A 19,801-nucleotide genomic window follows, 5' to 3' on the forward strand; every position below is an offset into this window, starting at 1 on the left:
AGCGAAGTTGGTTTCATATCACTACCTGCACTTTATGTTAGCTAGTTTAGTTTTATGCACAGAAAGTCACTTTATAGAGGATAAAACATGTCTGAAATCAATGACATTGACGAGGGGTTTTACTCCCGACAGCTGTAAGTATTATTATAATTCAGTGAGCGTGAATGAGGGATATTTGTTTTGAATTGACCATGCATTCGAAGGCCTACACCTGTTTACCTCATTTACTTATACCCCATACGACGGTATTGCTTGTCTAAAAGAACAGATTTACAATTTATCAGTGGTGGAAAATGTACTCAAATGTTTTACTTAAGTAAAAGTATCAATACAATACTGGAATGTAGAGGTACTCTGTTACAAGTAAAAGACCAGAATTCTGAATTTACGTCAGTAAAAATACTTAAGTATTGGTATCAAAATATACTTAAAGTACCAAAAGTAAAAGTACTCATTATGCAGAATGTCCCATTTTTCAAGTTTTCTAATGTATACAAATCTTTTGAAAATAGCCCATTATGCATTGTGAGCTTGTATATCTGCTATTTTCAAATGGCCGTATAGGGATGAAGTCGTTATGTATGTTTTGTAATAATAATCCAAATCTACAAAGTAACTAGTAGTAACTAAAGTTTTCAAATAATTGTAGTGGAGTGAAGTAGGCCTACAATATATTTGCTTCTGAGATGTAGTGGAGTACAAGTAAAAGTAATTGAGTACATGTACTTATAGTTACTTTACACCACTGGCCTCTAGTCATTCATTTATGGGCGTTGGGGATAAGTTTGGTTTTATCCTTGCTTTTGATCAGACTGAATTAAATAGCCTACATGCATTTCCTTTTGGGGAAGACTGATATGTTTGATATTTATGCTTGATGAGATCACAATTTAACAATTTAAGTTTGTATTATTTTAAAACAGACAAAATAGCAGATCTACAAGCTCACAGTGCATCGTGTTGTGAGCGTGTAGATCTGCTATTTGTCAAACAATAAAGTACACGGGGCTTAAATCGTTAAGACAAATGTGACGCCACTCTGTTTTTGTTTTACATATTGAACCACGTGTGTCCACCAGGTATGTGTTGGGTCATGAAGCCATGCGTCGGATGGGGGCCGCTGACGTCCTCATTGCGGGGATGAGGGGTCTAGGTGTGGAGATAGCCAAGAACGTCATCCTGTCCGGAGTCAAGTCTGTCACCGTCCAGGACGAAGGTCTGACCGCCTGGCTGGACCTGTCCTCTCAGGTATGTCATTAAACACATTTAAGACGGGGAACACATCTGTGTCATTTGAAGATTTCTTTGGGCTATGCAAAAATAGCAGATATACAAGCTCATAGCGCGGCACCGAGTGCCGCGCTATGAGCTCGTAGATCTTCTATTTATTTTTGAAAAATCGTGGAAACTGTGTGGAAATCTTTGAATATATGTTTTCAGACGAACATTTTTAACTCCGATCTGTGCTTCTGGGGGGTTCTGGAACAACATATTTTGAGATATGAGCCAAATACATATAATTTTGGGTGGTCCTTGACATGGAAAAGTTTGAGAACCACTGATATTATAGCAACATAGGATAGGATTTAGAAGACATTTGTAGAATCCCCAGAAGCAAAGATTTGAGTTACAAATGTTTAAAAATATATATATATATATATTCAAAGATTTGCAAAAAATGTCCATGATTTAAAAAAAATTTGCAGATCTACAAGCGCTATGAGCTTGTATATCTGCTATTTTTGAATAGCCCAAAGAAATCTAAAAATTACACAGTTTCTTTCCCGGTCTAAATGGGTTAACATATGTCTGAAATGACAGCGTTTGTTATTACCGCAATGTTTGGACGGCAGGTTCCAGATATTCATGTAAACTTGTCATTTCCACTCCAGTTTTTCCTGAATGAGTCCCACTTGGGTCAGAACCGGGCTACGAGCTCCCTGGGTCAGCTGTCTGCCTTAAACCCCCATGTTCACGTCTCTGCCAATTCTGGACCTCTCACCGAAGACCTGCTGCTCGGGTTTCAGGTACAGTATTTAGAGAAAGCTCACTGAAATAAAGAACTCAGTCTTGAGTACACTCAACAGAAAGTGAAGTAGCCATCACAATCACATTAATCATGGCATGAAACCCTATGCCGAAGTTGTAGTTTGTTTTCCTGTACAGGTTAAAAACTACAGCAAACCTAAAATGTTTAAAAGGCTGAATTACATTTTTCAGGTGGTGGTCCTCACTGACTCTTCACTGGATGATCAGATGCGTTTTGGTACACTTTGTCATTCGAATGGAATCAAGTTCATTGTGGCAGACACCAAAGGACTGTGTGGGTAAGTATGAAGAGCATGCCATTTCATCTAATCTAATCTAATCAAGGTTCAAGTTCAAGGTTCAAGGTTACTTTATGTGACATCTTATGTATGGGTACATACTGTAAGAGTAACATTATTTCGTTCGGGTTCCTCAGACACTGTAGCAGCCATTAATAGTAATAATAATTGTAAACAACATGGGAAACAAAAAAACAAGGAAGAATCAAGAATCAAAGAGTAGCAGCATTATCAAAATTGTAATGTAATATAGTGTAATCTAATGTAATCATATCCAATGTAATACCATCAAAGTGCTGAATAAAGACACACAAACCTTATGGTCTTTCTGCAGTCAGTTATTCTGTGACTTTGGGGAGCATTTCGAGGTCTTGGACTCTAATGGAGAAATGCCAGTGTCAGCCATGATAGGTCACATCACTAAGGTAATTGTTTCTTCAATTAAGTTTGTTATAGAAGCATGTACGAGTGTACTGTTATTTCTAAAATCACGTACGTAGGGGGTGAGGTCGGTTGAGCATCACCACCTTATAATGACATTAAGCGTTTTTTTCTCTCAACTTTCTCCATTATAGGCAGACCCTGGAGTGGTGTTTTGTGACCAGAAGCATGGTTTTCACGATGGCTTTAGAGTCTCCTTCTCTGAAGTCCATGGTATGATAGAGCTCAACAACGCTGGTCCTTTGGAGATCCAATTCATTGGTAGGTACTCAGATTTTGTTGTTTTAAGATCATGTTTAACGAGTATTAGACACCTTCAAGGCACTTCATGGCCCGGCCCCTGATTATTTGAGAGCAGTGGTTCTCAAAGTGAGGTCCGGGGACCCCGAGGGGCCCTTGGGGGGGTTCCAGGGCCTCCCCAGCTAAATTACTGATAGTTAGGAAGAACCAAATCAACAGTTCTGTAACACAGAGAGAGGTTTCTAACTTTAGAGTTATGGGGTGTGTTTGACTTAGGATTCAGTTTAAGATTTTACTTATTACCTTGAAGGCACTTTATGGCCTGGCTCCTAATTACGTTGCTGAGTTATTAAATAACCCTTTATGAGCCTACTCATACCATCAGCCTGAGCGTTTTGAACATTGTAGATTGGCTATTTTTGGCAAAGAGACTTGGTGTAGAGGGGCAAAAGGAGGGGGCCTGGTATAGAGTCCTGGGGCACTCCGGTTAGCTAAGTATATAGGGCTTAAGTGGTTAAGTCACTTATTAAAATGTATTTTAATCAAAAGGCATTTCCATGATTTTAAATTCAGAAATGGTATTGTTTGATTTTCTTTGTTATTATTTGTCACTTTCTTTATGCACTTTATCATGTTATATACTGTACTATTGCTTATTTTTTATTTCATGTTATTATGTAACACACTTTGTAACCTTGCTCTGATAATTGCTTTATGAATAGTCATTATTATACAGTAGATGTGTCAAAAGGGGACCTTATCTGCACTCAAAATCAGGGAAAGATTCTATGTTTCTTGATTAACTGGTTCTTATAATGAGGTGAATCTCTCATACCATATTTAAATGTCCTGTTTCATCACCAGATGCTTACTCCTTCAGCATTGGAGACACTTCAGGTTTCTCAGATTATGAACACGGTGGTGTTGTAACTGAAACCAAACAGCCTAAAGTACTCACATTTGTAAGTAGTGACTTTACCTTCAGTGTAAACTCCTATTCTCTTGAGATTAAACATCCAGTGTCAAGAGATGTAACTACAACTTTCAATGCATTACAGAAACCACTCCATCAGGCCTTATCAGACCCCCAGCTGATTATGATGACTGATTATGGGAAGATAATCAGGCATCAAACCTTGCACCTGGCCTTTCAGGCTCTCCATGGCTTTGTGAAGGAAAAAGAGCGACTTCCTAAGCCTTGGTCAGAGGTCAGTAGATGAGATGAGAGATGTCATGACTGTTGTTACATGGATGTAATGTAACATTTTCCAACTTCCTTTTGTTCTTTAACTGAATGGGTTCTCAGATCGCCAAAACTGTTTCCCAGTTTTGCCTCAAGTAATTTTATTGTCACTCAATTATCTTTAATGATACATCCCCTCTGTAGAGCCACAGTGTGTGAATATAATAATTATATCATACAAGATTTATATTTATCACAATTTGCAGTGGATTGTAGTTTGTACGTAATGTACAACTTTGTACTGTACAATAGTACAAAGTACAATTGCCTCATGTTGTTAGGTTTGTGATCATTTTTAATAATATGTACCATAACAGTTGCCCCATGTTTATTGGCTAGCAGATTAATTGGACAGTGATGATTGGTGGTGACACAATGTAATTTAGAAATGTTTGCAGTTAACATTTTAAACTGGATTACATATATCCTGTCGTTCACATCAGAGTGAAGTTACTGTACCTACAGCTCACTCATGGCATATGTTGAAAGAAAACTTTAAGGAATGCCATTACACCATCTTTCTATTTGCATTTTCACCTGTCAACAGACTGATGCTGATCTACTGGTGTCCATGGTGACACCGTTGGAAGATGAGGATGTGGTGAGATGCTTCTCCTACACATCCCAGGGGGACCTGGCTCCTGTCAATGCCTTCATTGGAGGACTGGCCGCGCAGGAAGTTTTGAAGGTAAGCTCTCAACCGTTTTAATTTCAAGGACCCCCAGTTTACTATGCATTATGGGCACGGCCCCCATAACTCTGAGAGCGTACAAACGGAACAGTAAGGGTCCATGGTTGGTTATAATAACACACTCAGAGTTACAACAACACTGAGGATTTTATAGTGCAGGGTTTGACACATATGTGTTTTTTACACACTATATTTGACTGCAAAGTTGCACCGTTTTTAATTCTGGCAGGGTTACATGTTTATGTTACTACTAAATGACATGCGTTGGCCGGGAATCGAACCCGGGTCAACTGCTTGGAAGGCAGCTATGCTCACCACTATACCACCAACGCTTGCTTTTGAACAGTTGCATTTCCATATGAGAGAGAGAGCCTCCCCATCAAGAGAGGGGGAAGGGAGAGAGACACAGAGAGAGAGAGAGAGAGAGAGAGAGAGAGCTGTTCTGGGTGTTAAAATATAAGAGTCACTTTTTAGCGGTGCCAGCCGCTCTACATTTGTGTGTGTGTGCGCACGCACATGCAGAACTGTGAGGCGCTCCGTTGGAACACATGCGCCACTTAAAGACATGCACACACACATAAGCCAGCACTGCACACGTGCAAGCCAGGACTGTACACGTGCACACGCATACACACACACACACACACACACACACACACACACACACACACACACACACATGCACGTACAATGCAGACCTGCGAGGCGCACCGTTGCAACACATGCGCCACTTAAAGACATGCACACACACAAGCCAGCACTGCACACATGCAAGCCAGGACTGCTCACGTGCGTGTGCACACACACACACACACACACACACACACACACACACACACACACACACACACACATACACGTAACATGCCGACTTGCGAGGCGCACCGCAGCTCCATATAGCATACATGGTTAATTCATAATGTACTTATCTGCCTAGAAATTAAGACTCACCTCTTCGGACTCCACCTTAGCCCGTAGCACTTGACCTAGCCTTGACGACCATGCAGTCAAATATTGCACAATGCCAAAATTGTAAATTGTCAAGTGCAATATTTGTCTTTGAAATATAATATGTATAAGTACCCAAAAATACAATTCTCAAGTGAAGTACAGCAAAAAAAAGAAGGAAAACAAGTACTTAAGTACAGTACTGCTACTCAAGTAAATACATACTGTAGTTATTGTCACCACTGGCTAAAATAATCTTGATCTCTTAGTGTCTCCCCCTTTATCCTTAGCCCGCCCACTAGCACTAATATGGGTTCAGTCAGGACAACTCATGAATTGAATTAAAATATTTTTAGTAAATCTAAAACAGAACATTTAGTATGACGATGAATGGATCTACTTTGTAGGTACTCTTGAGGGAGCACGCTTCATGTGCCCTACCAAATAGGGGCCTTACAAAGACCCCCACAGTACATGAAAGCAGATCCAAAACAACAGGTGGTGGAGGGTGAGCAGCCATCTGAAAAGCAGCAGCGACAGCAGTAAGCACAGAGCAGTAAAGCAGCAGCAAACAGCAAGCAGTAAAGAGCAAACTTTCGTTTAAACAGAGCACTCTATTATTGAAGTGAGTAGGTGATTGGATGAGAATAGAAGCATATGGAGCTGACACCGACCAATGATCAGCTACCAGCAACTGCACAGTTTCCTGACTGAACTTGCTCTGTGCATGTACCATCTGTCATTTCGTCAGAATATAATGTAAATAATATTTGATGTACAGTATATTGTCTCCATTGTTTCCCTGTAGGCCTGCAGTGGGAAGTTCACACCTCTCCAGCAGTGGCTGTATTTTGATGCGTTGGAATGCCTCCCTGAAGACCGTGAAGAAATGAAAGAACAACTGACGCAGAGCAGCTGTTCTTCAGTAAGACTTTGTTACTTTGTTGAGGTTGTATTAAGCCTGAGTCCTTGGAACCCAGAAGTTGAACTCAGAGGGTGTACTTTCAAAATTGTTCTACAATAGTGAAAATAGCAGATCTACAAGCTCACGTGAGCTTGTAGATTGGCAATTGTCCCTTTTTTTAAATGAGTTTGTTTATTATAATGGAAACGTAAACACAGAAAAATGAAAACCCACAGAACTTAAAGGACCACTTCACCCATTTCAACCTATGTTCAGGTTCATATCATATCATGATGCTCATGATAGAATGGTTTCCTTTTACTCGGTCTGTGTCTCAGAGGAGGGCTGTGGACACTTCAGAAACCTGCCTACCTGAAAATGGTTGAAGTCGCCCTTTAACCAATTAAGACCGGGAACGCATCTGAGTCATTTTATGATTTCTTTGGCTATTCAAAAATAGCAGATATACAAGCTCATAGCGTGGCACCGAGTGCCACACTATGAGCTTGTAGATCTGCTATTTTTGGATCGTGAAAATGTGTGAAAAACTTTTAATATATATATTTTTAAAGTGAACATTTGTAACTCAAATCTTTTGAACAAAATATTTGAAAAATGTTCACTTTAAAAATATTTGTATACATTTTCATGATTTTTCAAAAATAGCAGATCTGCAAGCTCATAGCGCGGCACTCTGTGCCGCGCTATGAGCTTGTAGATCTGCTATTTTTGAATAGCCAAAGAAATCTAAAATGACAAGAGATGCGTTCCCGGTCTTAATGTGTTAATGGGTTCTGGAAAACTTCAGGTTATGGAAGATTCTGGGATGCCCTTTGTAAGTCAAAAACAGCCATATATGTGCAGTTCTAATGCTTCTTCTAATGTGATTGTCCATTGTCCATGGTCTCTGTTGCAGCAGGGCACACGATACGATGGACAGATCTCTGTGTTCGGGTCAGGCTTCCAGGAGAGACTTCTGCAGCAGAAGTATTTCCTGGTGAGTGTATTTCTAATCTTTGCCCAGAAGGGGGCACACTCTGCATGTCAAAAAGAAAGAGAACAGGCTCCATCTGTGTTTTCCTCTGATCAGTACTTGGTGTTTATACACAGTCAGTTAGTGTTGATAAAAGCACATGCAGAAAACGATGGGATTCAGTTGGCATTTCCTGATAGTTTTACTGTTTCCTTTCCAAACTATGTATGCTGTTGTTTATGTGGTTTAGTTCGGTGCATGTGTGTCTTTATGCATGCTCACATGGATGTGCATAACTATTTTTAGTTAAAACTTTCATATGAGAAAGTGTCCGAGAATGAAACTCATCATGGCCAAAGTTCAGTGGTGTAAAGTAACTAAGTACATTTACTCAAGTACTGTACTTAAGTACAATTTTGAGATACTTTTACTTTACTGGAGTATTTCCAATTGTCTACTTTTACTTCTACTCCACTACATCTCGGATGAAAATATTGTACTTTTACTCCACTACAATTATTTGAAAACTTTAGTTACTAGTTACTTTGCAGATATACATTATTACATTATAAAACACACATTAACCACTTTAGCCCTATTTTATACCTAGGTTATTTGAAAATAGACGATCTGCAAGCTCACAACGCATCATATCGCGATGCTTTGAGCCCAAACCTTTAAAGGTCTCCAGCTGGTGTAATCTAGCCCTACGTTCTTTGAGTGCAGGCTTATCGTCTATAGCTACACAGAATTTAAATGAACCGTCCCTGGGTGGGCTTGAACCACCATCCTCTCGGTTAACAGCCGAGCGCGCTAACCAATTGCGCCACAGAGACTGATAGTGAGTGATCTTAAAAAGAAAAAATTCTGGTTTGGTACAGTCCGGTCTAAAAATAGGTTTAGGTTTGCTATAAGAAAATATTTTGAAAACACACCTGCATTCGAACTTGTAATAGCAACTCTGGTGGGACTTGAAACCAAAGCTTTAAAGGTCTGCAACTGGGGCCTGTTCCTCAAAAGGTGAATAAACTAAGCCTGGACTTAAGCCAAATCCAGACTTGACAAAGTCGGGTCCATATAAGCCTCGTTCATTCCGTTCCTCAAAGCAAAGCCAGGCTGAAAAGGAGCGACTTTGTCGAGCTAGGCCTTGTCAAGCCAGGCTGTGTCGAGCCAGGATAATGAAGCCAAGCTTCACGTATTTCTATAAAAGACCATGAAAGTCGATAGCAGAATCCTTGAACTTGACCAATCATGGAGTCCAAAACCAGAGCGGCGTTCCTCTCTGTGGCTGAGCAGCAGCATTGCAGCAGCTCATGGAATCATACAAGGAAGTGAAATGTATTATAAGCGAGAAGAGGAAACGCGACCGCAATAAATAGATCCGGGGAGAAAGCGTGGCAAAGTATTGCAAGCACACACAGAGTGTGTGTGTGTGTGTGTGTGTGTGTGTGTGTGTGTGTGTGTGTGTGTGTGTGTGTGTGTGTGTGCGCGGGACGGGACGACAACGGGACGGGACGGGGGGTGTACCGCGACTGGGGGCCGCGACGGGATGAGCGGGGGACGGGGGGACGGGGGGGGAACGGGGGGGAGGGGGGCGGGACACGCAATAACCCCACATTTGCAAGACCACTTTGGTAGAGGTTTGGGTTGTGTAGTTCATGATGTAACTCCAAAGGTGGACAAGAAATAAAAAATAATTTCTCCATTGACTAGAAATTGATAATTTAAAATATGCTCCTCATTGACTTACATTCAGTGAAGAGGCTCTTTTAAACCCGTAATATATATATATATATATATATATATATATATATATATATATATATATATATATATATATATATATATATATATATATATATATATAACATATATAAATATATAGACATTTTTTTATAATATTAAAAAAAAATCTGTAATATATTATCAAAAATCTAACAACAATATGAACTATAGTGTTAACAGAGTGACAATGACATATCACGAGTCATTGTGAAACAATTATGATTCATGGTCACACTATTTCAGTAATATAATTAATTTGATTATATCTTATTGTATTTATTTAATTTTATTTGAATGCAAGGTCATTAAAATGAGTCCATATTCAAACACATGTGTTGAATTAACTGTGGAAAAACTTGAAGAACAAGGCACTGGATTAAGTAAGCTTGGCTGTTAGCCTGCTCCTGACCAGGCTAACTTCACAGCTAAATTGCCATGGTAACTAAGGTAGGATTGCTTCAATTCTCTTTTGAGGAATCGGGTCATGGCTAAACTTAGCCAGGGTGAACTGGCTAAAATAATCTTCAAGCTAATTCAGCTTTTGAGGAACCGATTCAGCCCTAATTCTGGCTAAATTAAGCCAGGATAGGTGTTAAAGCCAGGCTTAAGCTCTAATTCCCTTTTGAGGAACAGGCCCCGGGTGTAATCTAGCCCTACGTTCTGTGAGTGCAGGCTTATCGTCTCTAGCTACACAGAATTTAAATGAACCGTCCCTGGGTGGGCTTGAACCACCATCCTCTCAGTTAACAGCCGAGCGCGCTAACCAATTGCGCCACAGAGACTGATAGTGAGTGATCTTAAAAAGAAAAAAATCTGGTTTGGTACAGTCCGGTCTAAAAATAGGTTTAGGTTTGCTATAAGAAACTATTTTGAAAAGACACCTGCATACGAACTTGTAATAGCGACTCTGGTGGGACTCGAACCCAAACCTTTAAAGGTCTCCAACTGGTGTAATCTAGCCCTACGTTCTGTGAGTGCAGGCTTATCGTCTGTAGCTACACAGAATTTAAATGAACCGTCCCTGGGTGGGCTTGAACCACCATCCTCTCGGTTAACAGCCGAGCGCGCTAACCAATTGCGCCACAGAGACTGATAGTGAGTGATCTTAAAAAGAAAAAATTCAGGTCTGGTACAGTCCGGTCTAAAAATAGGTTTAGGTTTGCTATAAGAAAATATTTTGAAAACACACCTGCATACGAACTTGTAATAGCGACTCTGGTGGGACTCGAAACCAAACCTTTAAAGGTCTCCAACTGGTGTAATCTATCCCTACGTTCTTTGAGTGCAGGCCTATCGTCTATAGCTACACAGAATTTAAATAAACCGTCCCTGGGTGGGCTTGAACCACCATCCTCTCGGTTAACAGCCGAGCGCGCTAACCAATTGCGCCACAGAGACTGATAGTAAGTGATCTTAAAAATAAAAAATTGTGGTTTGGTACAGTCCGGTCTAAAAATAGGTTTAGGTTTGCTATAAGAAAATATTTTGAAAACACACCTGCATACGAACTTGTAATAGCGACTCTGGTGGGACTCGAACCCAAACCTTTAAAGGTCTCCAACTGGTGTAATCTATCCCTACGTTCTTTGAGTGCAGGCCTATCGTCTATAGCTACACAGAATTTAAATGAACCGTCCCTGGGTGGGCTTGAACCACCATCCTCTCGGTTAACAGCCGAGCGCGCTAACCAATTGCGCCACAGAGACTGATAGGGAGTGATCTTAAAAAGAAAAAATTCAGGTCTGGTACAGTCCGGTCTAAAAATGGGTTTAGGTTTGCTATAAGAAAATATTTTGAAAACACACCTGCATACGAACTTGTAATAGCGACTCTGGTGGGACTCGAACCCAAACCTTTAAAGGTCTCCAACTGGTGTAATATAGCCCTACGTTCTGTGAGTGCAGGCTTATCGTCTGTAGCTACACAGAATTTAAATGAACCGTCCCTGGGTGGGCTTGAACCACCATCCTCTCGGTTAACAGCCGAGCGCGCTAACCAATTGCGCCACAGAGACTGATAGTAAGTGATTTTAAGAAGAAAAAATTCTGGTGTGGTACAGTCCGGTCTAAAAATAGATTTAAGTTTGCTATAAGAAAATATTTTGAAAACACACCTGCATACAAACTTGTAATAGCAACTCTGGTGGGACTCGAACCCAAACCTTTAAAGGTCTCGAACTGGTGTAATATAGCCCTACGTTCTGTGAGTGCAGGCTTATCGTCTGTAGCTACACAGAATTTAAATGAACCGTCCCTGGGTGGGCTTGAACCACCATCCTCTCGGTTAACAGCCGAGCGCGCTAAACAATTGCGCCACAGAGACTGATAGTAAGTCATTTTAAAAAGAAAAAATTCTGGTGTGGTACAGTCCGGTCTAAAAATAGATTTAAGTTTGCTATAAGAAAATATTTTGAAAACACACCTGCATACAAACTTGTAACAGCAACTCTGGTGGGACTCGAACCCAAACCTTTAAAGGTCTGCAACTGGTGTAATCTAGCCCTACGTTCTTTGAGTGCAGGCTTATCGTCTGTAGCTACACAGAATTTAAATGAATCGTCCCTGGGTGGGCTTGAACCACCATCCTCTCGGTTAACAGCCGAGCGCGCTAACCAATTGCGCCACAGAGACTGATAGTAAGTGATTTTAAAAAGAAAAAATTCTGGTGTGGTACAGTCCGGTCTAAAAATAGATTTAAGTTTGCTATAAGAAAATATTCTGAAAACACACCTGCATACAAACTTGTAACAGCAACTCTGGTGGGACTCGAACCCAAACCTTTAAAGGTCTGCAACTGGTGTAATCTAGCCTTACGTTCTGTGAGTGCAGGCTTATCGTCTGTAGCTACACAGAATTTAAATGAACCGTCCCTGGGTGGGCTTGAACCACCATCCTCTCGGTTAACAGCCGAGCCCGCTAACCAATTGCGCCACAGAGACTGATAGTGAGTGATCTTAAAAAGAAAAAATTCAGGTCTGGTACAGTCCGGTCTAAAAATAGGTTTAGGTTTGCTATAAGAAAATATTTTGAAAACACACCTGCATACGAACTTGTAATAGCGACTCTGGTGGGACTCGAACCCAAACCTTTAAAGGTCTCCAACTGGTGTAATATAGCCCTACGTTCTGTGAGTGCAGGCTTATCGTCTGTAGCTACACAGAATTTAAATGAACCGTCCCTGGGTGGGCTTGAACCACCATCCTCTCGGTTAACAGCCGAGCGCGCTAACCAATTGCGCCACACAGACTGATAGTGAGTGATCTTAAAAAGAAAAAATTCAGGTCTGGTACATTCCGGTCTAAAAATAGGTTTAGGTTTGCTATAAGAAAATATTTTGAAAACACACCTGCATACGAACTTGTAATAGCGACTCTGGTGGGACTCGAACCCAAACCTTTAAAGGTCTCCAACTGGTGTAATATAGCCCTACGTTCTGTGAGTGCAGGCTTATCGTCTGTAGCTACACAGAATTTAAATGAACCGTCCCTGGGTGGGCTTGAACCACCATCCTCTCGGTTAACAGCCGAGCGCGCTAACCAATTGCGCCACAGAGACTGATAGTAAGTGATTTTAAAAAGAAAAAATTCTGATGTGGTACAGTCCGGTCTAAAAATAGATTTAAGTTTGCTATAAGAAAATATTCTGAAAACACACCTGCATACAAACTTGTAACAGCAACTCTGGTGGGACTCGAACCCAAACCTTTAAAGGTCTGCAACTGGTGTAATCTAGCCTTACGTTCTGTGAGTGCAGGCTTATCGTCTGTAGCTACACAGAATTTAAATGAACCGTCCCTGGGTGGGCTTGAACCACCATCCTCTCGGTTAACAGCCGAGCGCGCTAACCAATTGCGCCACAGAGACTGATAGTGAGTGATCTTAAAAAGAAAAAATTCTGGTGTGGTACAGTCCGGTCTAAAAATAGATTTAAGTTTGCTATAAGAAAATATTCTGAAAACACACCTGCATACAAACTTGTAACAGCAACTCTGGTGGGACTCGAACCCAAACCTTTAAAGGTCTGCAACTGGTGTAATCTAGCCTTACGTTCTGTGAGTGCAGGCTTATCGTCTGTAGCTACACAGAATTTAAATGAACCGTCCCTGGGTGGGCTTGAACCACCATCCTCTCGGTTAACAGCCGAGCGCGCTAACCAATTGCGCCACAGAGACTGATAGTGAGTGATCTTAAAAAGAAAGAATTCAGATCTGGTACAGTCCGGTCTAAAAATAGGTTTAGGTTTGCTATAAGAAAATATTTTGAAAACACACCTGCATACGAACTTGTAATAGCGACTCTGGTGGGACTCGAACCCAAACCTTTAAAGGTCTCCAACTGGTGTAATATAGCCCTACGTTCTGTGAGTGCAGGCTTATCGTCTGTAGCTACACAGAATTTAAATGAACCGTCCCTGGGTGGGCTTGAACCACCATCCTCTCGGTTAACAGCCGAGCACGCTAACCAATTGCGCCACAGAGACTGATAGTAAGTGATTTTAAAAAGAAAAAATTCTGGTGTGGTACAGTCCGGTCTAAAAATAGATTTAAGTTTGCTATAAGAAAATATTTTGAAAACACACCTGCATACGAACTTGTAATAGAGACTCTGGTGGGACTCGAACCCAAACCTTTAAAGGTCTCCAACTGGTGTAATATAGCCCTACGTTCTGTGAGTGCAGGCTTATCGTCTGTAGCTACACAGAATTTAAATGAACCGTCCCTGGGTGGGCTTGAACCACCATCCTCTCGGATAACAGCCGAGCTCGCTAACCAATTGCGCCACAGAGACTGATAGTAAGTGATTTTAAAAAGAAAAAATTCTGGTGTGGTACAGTCCGGTCTAAAAATAGATTTAAGTTTGCTATAAGAAAATATTCTGAAAACACACCTGCATACAAACTTGTAACAGCAACTCTGGTGGGACTCGAACCCAAACCTTTAAAGGTCTGCAACTGGTGTAATCTAGCCTTACGTTCTGTGAGTGCAGGCTTATCGTCTGTAGCTACACAGAATTTAAATGAACCGTCCCTGGGTGGGCTTGAACCACCATCCTCTCGGTTAACAGCCGAGCGCGCTAACCAATTGCGCCACAGAGACTGATAGTGAGTGATCTTAAAAAGAAAAAATTCAGGTCTGGTACAGTCCGGTCTAAAAATGGGTTTAGGTTTGCTATAAGAAAATATTTCGAAAACACACCTGCATACGAACTTGTAATAGCGACTCTGGTGGGACTCGAACCCAAACCTTTAAAGGTCTCCAACTGGTGTAATATAGCCCTACGTTCTGTGAGTGCAGGCTTATCGTCTGTAGCTACACAGAATTTAAATGAACCGTCCCTGGGTGGGCTTGAACCACCATCCTCTCGGTTAACAGCCGAGCGCGCTAACCAATTGCGCCACAGAGACTGATAGTAAGTGATTTTAAAAAGAAAAAATTCTGGTGTGGTACAGTCCGGTCTAAAAATAGATTTAAGTTTGCTATAAGAAAATATTTTGAAAACACACCTGCATACAAACTTGTAACAGCAACTCTGGTGGGACTCGAACCCAAACCTTTAAAGGTCTGCAACTGGTGTAATCTAGCCCTACGTTCTTTGAGTGCAGGCTTATCGTCTGTAGCTACACAGAATTTAAATGAATCGTCCCTGGGTGGGCTTGAACCACCATCCTCTCGGTTAACAGCCGAGCGCGCTAACCAATTGCGCCACAGAGACTGATAGTAAGTGATTTTAAAAAGAAAAAATTCTGGTGTGGTACAGTCCGGTCTAAAAATAGATTTAAGTTTGCTATAAGAAAATATTCTGAAAACACACCTGCATACAAACTTGTAACAGCAACTCTGGTGGGACTCGAACCCAAACCTTTAAAGGTCTGCAACTGGTGTAATCTAGCCTTACGTTCTGTGAGTGCAGGCTTATCGTCTGTAGCTACACAGAATTTAAATGAACCGTCCCTGGGTGGGCTTGAACCACCATCCTCTCGGTTAACAGCCGAGCCCGCTAACCAATTGCGCCACAGAGACTGATAGTGAGTGATCTTAAAAAGAAAAAATTCAGGTCTGGTACAGTCCGGTCTAAAAATAGGTTTAGGTTTGCTATAAGAAAATATTTTGAAAACACACCTGCATACGAACTTGTAATAGCGACTCTGGTGGGACTCGAACCCAAACCTTTAAAGGTCTCCAACTGGTGTAATATAGCCCTACGTTCTGTGAGTGCAGGCTTATCGTCTGTAGCTACACAGAATTTAAATGAACCGTCCCTGGGTGGGCTTGAACCACCATCCTCTCGGTTAACAGCCGAGCGCGCTAACCAATTGCGCCACACAGACTGATAGTGAGTGATCTTAAAAAGAAAAAATTCAGGTCTGGTACATTCCGGTCTAAAAATAGGTTTAGGTTTGCTATAAGAAAATATTTTGAAAACACACCTGCATACGAACTTTTAATAGCGACTCTGGTGGGACTCGAACCCAAACCTTTAAAGGTCTCCAACTGGTGTAATATAGCCCTACGTTCTGTGAGTGCAGGCTTATCGTCTGTAGCTACACAGAATTTAAATGAACCGTCCCTGGGTGGGCTTGAACCACCATCCTCTCGGTTAACAGCCGAGCGCGCTAACCAATTGCGCCACAGAGACTGATAGTAAGTGATTTTAAAAAGAAAAAATTCTGATGTGGTACAGTCCGGTCTAAAAATAGATTTAAGTTTGCTATAAGAAAATATTCTGAAAACACACCTGCATACAAACTTGTAACAGCAACTCTGGTGGGACTCGAACCCAAACCTTTAAAGGTCTGCAACTGGTGTAATCTAGCCTTACGTTCTGTGAGTGCAGGCTTATCGTCTGTAGCTACACAGAATTTAAATGAACCGTCCCTGGGTGGGCTTGAACCACCATCCTCTCGGTTAACAGCCGAGCGCGCTAACCAATTGCGCCACAGAGACTGATAGTGAGTGATCTTAAAAAGAAAAAATTCTGGTGTGGTACAGTCCGGTCTAAAAATAGATTTAAGTTTGCTATAAGAAAATATTCTGAAAACACACCTGCATACAAACTTGTAACAGCAACTCTGGTGGGACTCGAACCCAAACCTTTAAAGGTCTGCAACTGGTGTAATCTAGCCTTACGTTCTGTGAGTGCAGGCTTATCGTCTGTAGCTACACAGAATTTAAATGAACCGTCCCTGGGTGGGCTTGAACCACCATCCTCTCGGTTAACAGCCGAGCGCGCTAACCAATTGCGCCACAGAGACTGATAGTGAGTGATCTTAAAAAGAAAGAATTCAGATCTGGTACAGTCCGGTCTAAAAATAGGTTTAGGTTTGCTATAAGAAAATATTTTGAAAACACACCTGCATACGAACTTGTAATAGCGACTCTGGTGGGACTCGAACCCAAACCTTTAAAGGTCTCCAACTGGTGTAATATAGCCCTACGTTCTGTGAGTGCAGGCTTATCGTCTGTAGCTACACAGAATTTAAATGAACCGTCCCTGGGTGGGCTTGAACCACCATCCTCTCGGTTAACAGCCGAGCACGCTAACCAATTGCGCCACAGAGACTGATAGTAAGTGATTTTAAAAAGAAAAAATTCTGGTGTGGTACAGTCCGGTCTAAAAATAGATTTAAGTTTGCTATAAGAAAATATTTTGAAAACACACCTGCATACGAACTTGTAATAGAGACTCTGGTGGGACTCGAACCCAAACCTTTAAAGGTCTCCAACTGGTGTAATATAGCCCTACGTTCTGTGAGTGCAGGCTTATCGTCTGTAGCTACACAGAATTTAAATGAACCGTCCCTGGGTGGGCTTGAACCACCATCCTCTCGGATAACAGCCGAGCTCGCTAACCAATTGCGCCACAGAGACTGATAGTAAGTGATTTTAAAAAGAAAAAATTCTGGTGTGGTACAGTCCGGTCTAAAAATAGATTTAAGTTTGCTATAAGAAAATATTCTGAAAACACACCTGCATACAAACTTGTAACAGCAACTCTGGTGGGACTCGAACCCAAACCTTTAAAGGTCTGCAACTGGTGTAATCTAGCCTTACGTTCTGTGAGTGCAGGCTTATCGTCTGTAGCTACACAGAATTTAAATGAACCGTCCCTGGGTGGGCTTGAACCACCATCCTCTCGGTTAACAGCCGAGCGCGCTAACCAATTGCGCCACAGAGACTGATAGTGAGTGATCTTAAAAAGAAAAAATTCAGGTCTGGTACAGTCCGGTCTAAAAATGGGTTTAGGTTTGCTATAAGAAAATATTTCGAAAACACACCTGCATACGAACTTGTAATAGCGACTCTGGTGGGACTCGAACCCAAACCTTTAAAGGTCTCCAACTGGTGTAATATAGCCCTACGTTCTGTGAGTGCAGGCTTATCGTCTGTAGCTACACAGAATTTAAATGAACCGTCCCTGGGTGGGCTTGAACCACCATCCTCTCGGTTAACAGCCGAGCGCGCTAACCAATTGCGCCACAGAGACTGATAGTAAGTGATTTTAAAAAGAAAAAATTCTGGTATGGTACAGTCCGGTCTAAAAATAGATTTAAGTTTGCTATAAGAAAATATTTTGAAAACACACCTGCATACAAACTTGTAATAGCGACTCTGGTGGGACTCGAACCCAAACCTTTAAAGGTCTCGAACTGGTGTAATATAGCCCTACGTTCTGTGAGTGCAGGCTTATCGTCTGTAGCTACACAGAATTTAAATGAACCGTCCCTGGGTGGGCTTGAACCACCATCCTCTCGGTTAACAGCCGAGCGCGCTAAACAATTGCGCCACAGAGACTGATAGTAAGTGATTTTAAAAAGAAAAAATTCTGGTGTGGTACAGTCCGGTCTAAAAATAGATTTAAGTTTGCTATAAGAAAATATTTTGAAAACAAACCTGCATACAAACTTGTAATAGCAACTCTGGTGGGACTCGAACCCAAACCTTTAAAGGTCTGCAACTGGTGTAATCTAGCCCTACGTTCTTTGAGTGCAGGCTTATCGTCTGTAGCTACACAGAATTTAAATGAACCGTCCCTGGGTGGGCTTGAACCACCATCCTCTCGGTTAACAGCCGAGCGCGCTAACCAATTGCGCCACAGAGACTGATAGTAAGTGATTTTAAAAAGAAAAAATTCTGGTGTGGTACAGTCCGGTCTAAAAATAGATTTAAGTTTGCTATAAGAAAATATTCTGAAAACACACCTGCATACAAACTTGTAACAGCAACTCTGGTGGGACTCGAACCCAAACCTTTAAAGGTCTGCAACTGGTGTAATCTAGCCTTACGTTCTGTGAGTGCAGGCTTATCGTCTGTAGCTACACAGAATTTAAATGAACCGTCCGTGGGTGGGCTTGAACCACCATCCTCTCGGTTAACAGCCGAGCGCGCTAACCAATTGCGCCACAGAGACTGATAGTGAGTGATCTTAAAAAGAAAAAATTCAGGTCTGGTACAGTCCGGTCTAAAAATGGGTTTAGGTTTGCTATAAGAAAATATTTTGAAAACACACCTGCATACGAACTTGTAATAGCGACTCTGGTGGGACTCGAACCCAAACCATTAAAGGTCTCCAACTGGTGTAATATAGCCCTACGTTCTGTGAGTGCAGGCTTATCGTCTGTAGCTACACAGAATTTAAATGAACCGTCCCTGGGTGGGCTTGAACCACCATCCTCTCGGTTAACAGCCGAGCGCGCTAACCAATTGCGCCACAGAGACTGATAGTAAGTGATTTTAAGAAGAAAAAATTCTGGTGTGGTACAGTCCGGTCTAAAAATAGATTTAAGTTTGCTATAAGAAAATATTCTGAAAACACACCTGCATACAAACTTGTAACAGCAACTCTGGTGGGACTCGAACCCAAACCTTTAAAGGTCTGCAACTGGTGTAATCTAGCCTTACGTTCTGTGAGTGCAGGCTTATCGTCTGTAGCTACACAGAATTTAAATGAACCGTCCCAGGGTGGGCTTGAACCACCATCCTCTCGGTTAACAGCCGAGCGCGCTAACCAATTGCGCCACAGAGACTGATAGTGAGTGATCTTAAAAAGAAAAAATTCAGGTCTGGTACAGTCCGGTCTAAAAATAGGTTTAGGTTTGCTATAAGAAAATATTTTGAAAACACACCTGCATACAAACTTGTAATAGCGACTCTGGTGGGACTCGAACCCAAACCTTTAAAGGTCTCCAACTGGTGTAATATAGCCCTACGTTCTGTGAGTGCAGGCTTATCGTCTGTAGCTACACAGAATTTA

General features: G+C 41.5%; 1 protein-coding gene across 2 annotated transcripts in view; it reads left to right on the forward strand.

Annotated features, from left to right (window-relative positions):
* The window catches only part of uba7 (ubiquitin-like modifier activating enzyme 7), a 137,454-nt gene continuing 117,653 nt past the window's right edge, over positions 1-19,801 (forward strand). The window contains exons 1-11 of one of the 2 annotated variants that reach the window (XM_084063398.1): positions 1-134; positions 1,080-1,248; positions 1,893-2,027; positions 2,221-2,327; positions 2,662-2,752; positions 2,903-3,029; positions 3,873-3,970; positions 4,067-4,216; positions 4,799-4,939; positions 6,699-6,815; positions 7,711-7,791. In XM_084063398.1, coding sequence (XP_083919524.1) covers positions 88-134; positions 1,080-1,248; positions 1,893-2,027; positions 2,221-2,327; positions 2,662-2,752; positions 2,903-3,029; positions 3,873-3,970; positions 4,067-4,216; positions 4,799-4,939; positions 6,699-6,815; positions 7,711-7,791 — 1,263 coding nt within the window. In that variant the 5' untranslated portion in view covers positions 1-87. The remainder of the gene's footprint in view (positions 135-1,079; positions 1,249-1,892; positions 2,028-2,220; positions 2,328-2,661; positions 2,753-2,902; positions 3,030-3,872; positions 3,971-4,066; positions 4,217-4,798; positions 4,940-6,698; positions 6,816-7,710; positions 7,792-19,801) is intronic. The other variant, XM_084063399.1, reaches the window with a different exon arrangement.

The sequence above is a fragment of the Gymnoscopelus microlampas genome (genome assembly GCF_963454915.1).
Source record: "Gymnoscopelus microlampas genome assembly, chromosome: 7".
NCBI lineage: Eukaryota > Metazoa > Chordata > Actinopteri > Myctophiformes > Myctophidae > Gymnoscopelus > Gymnoscopelus microlampas.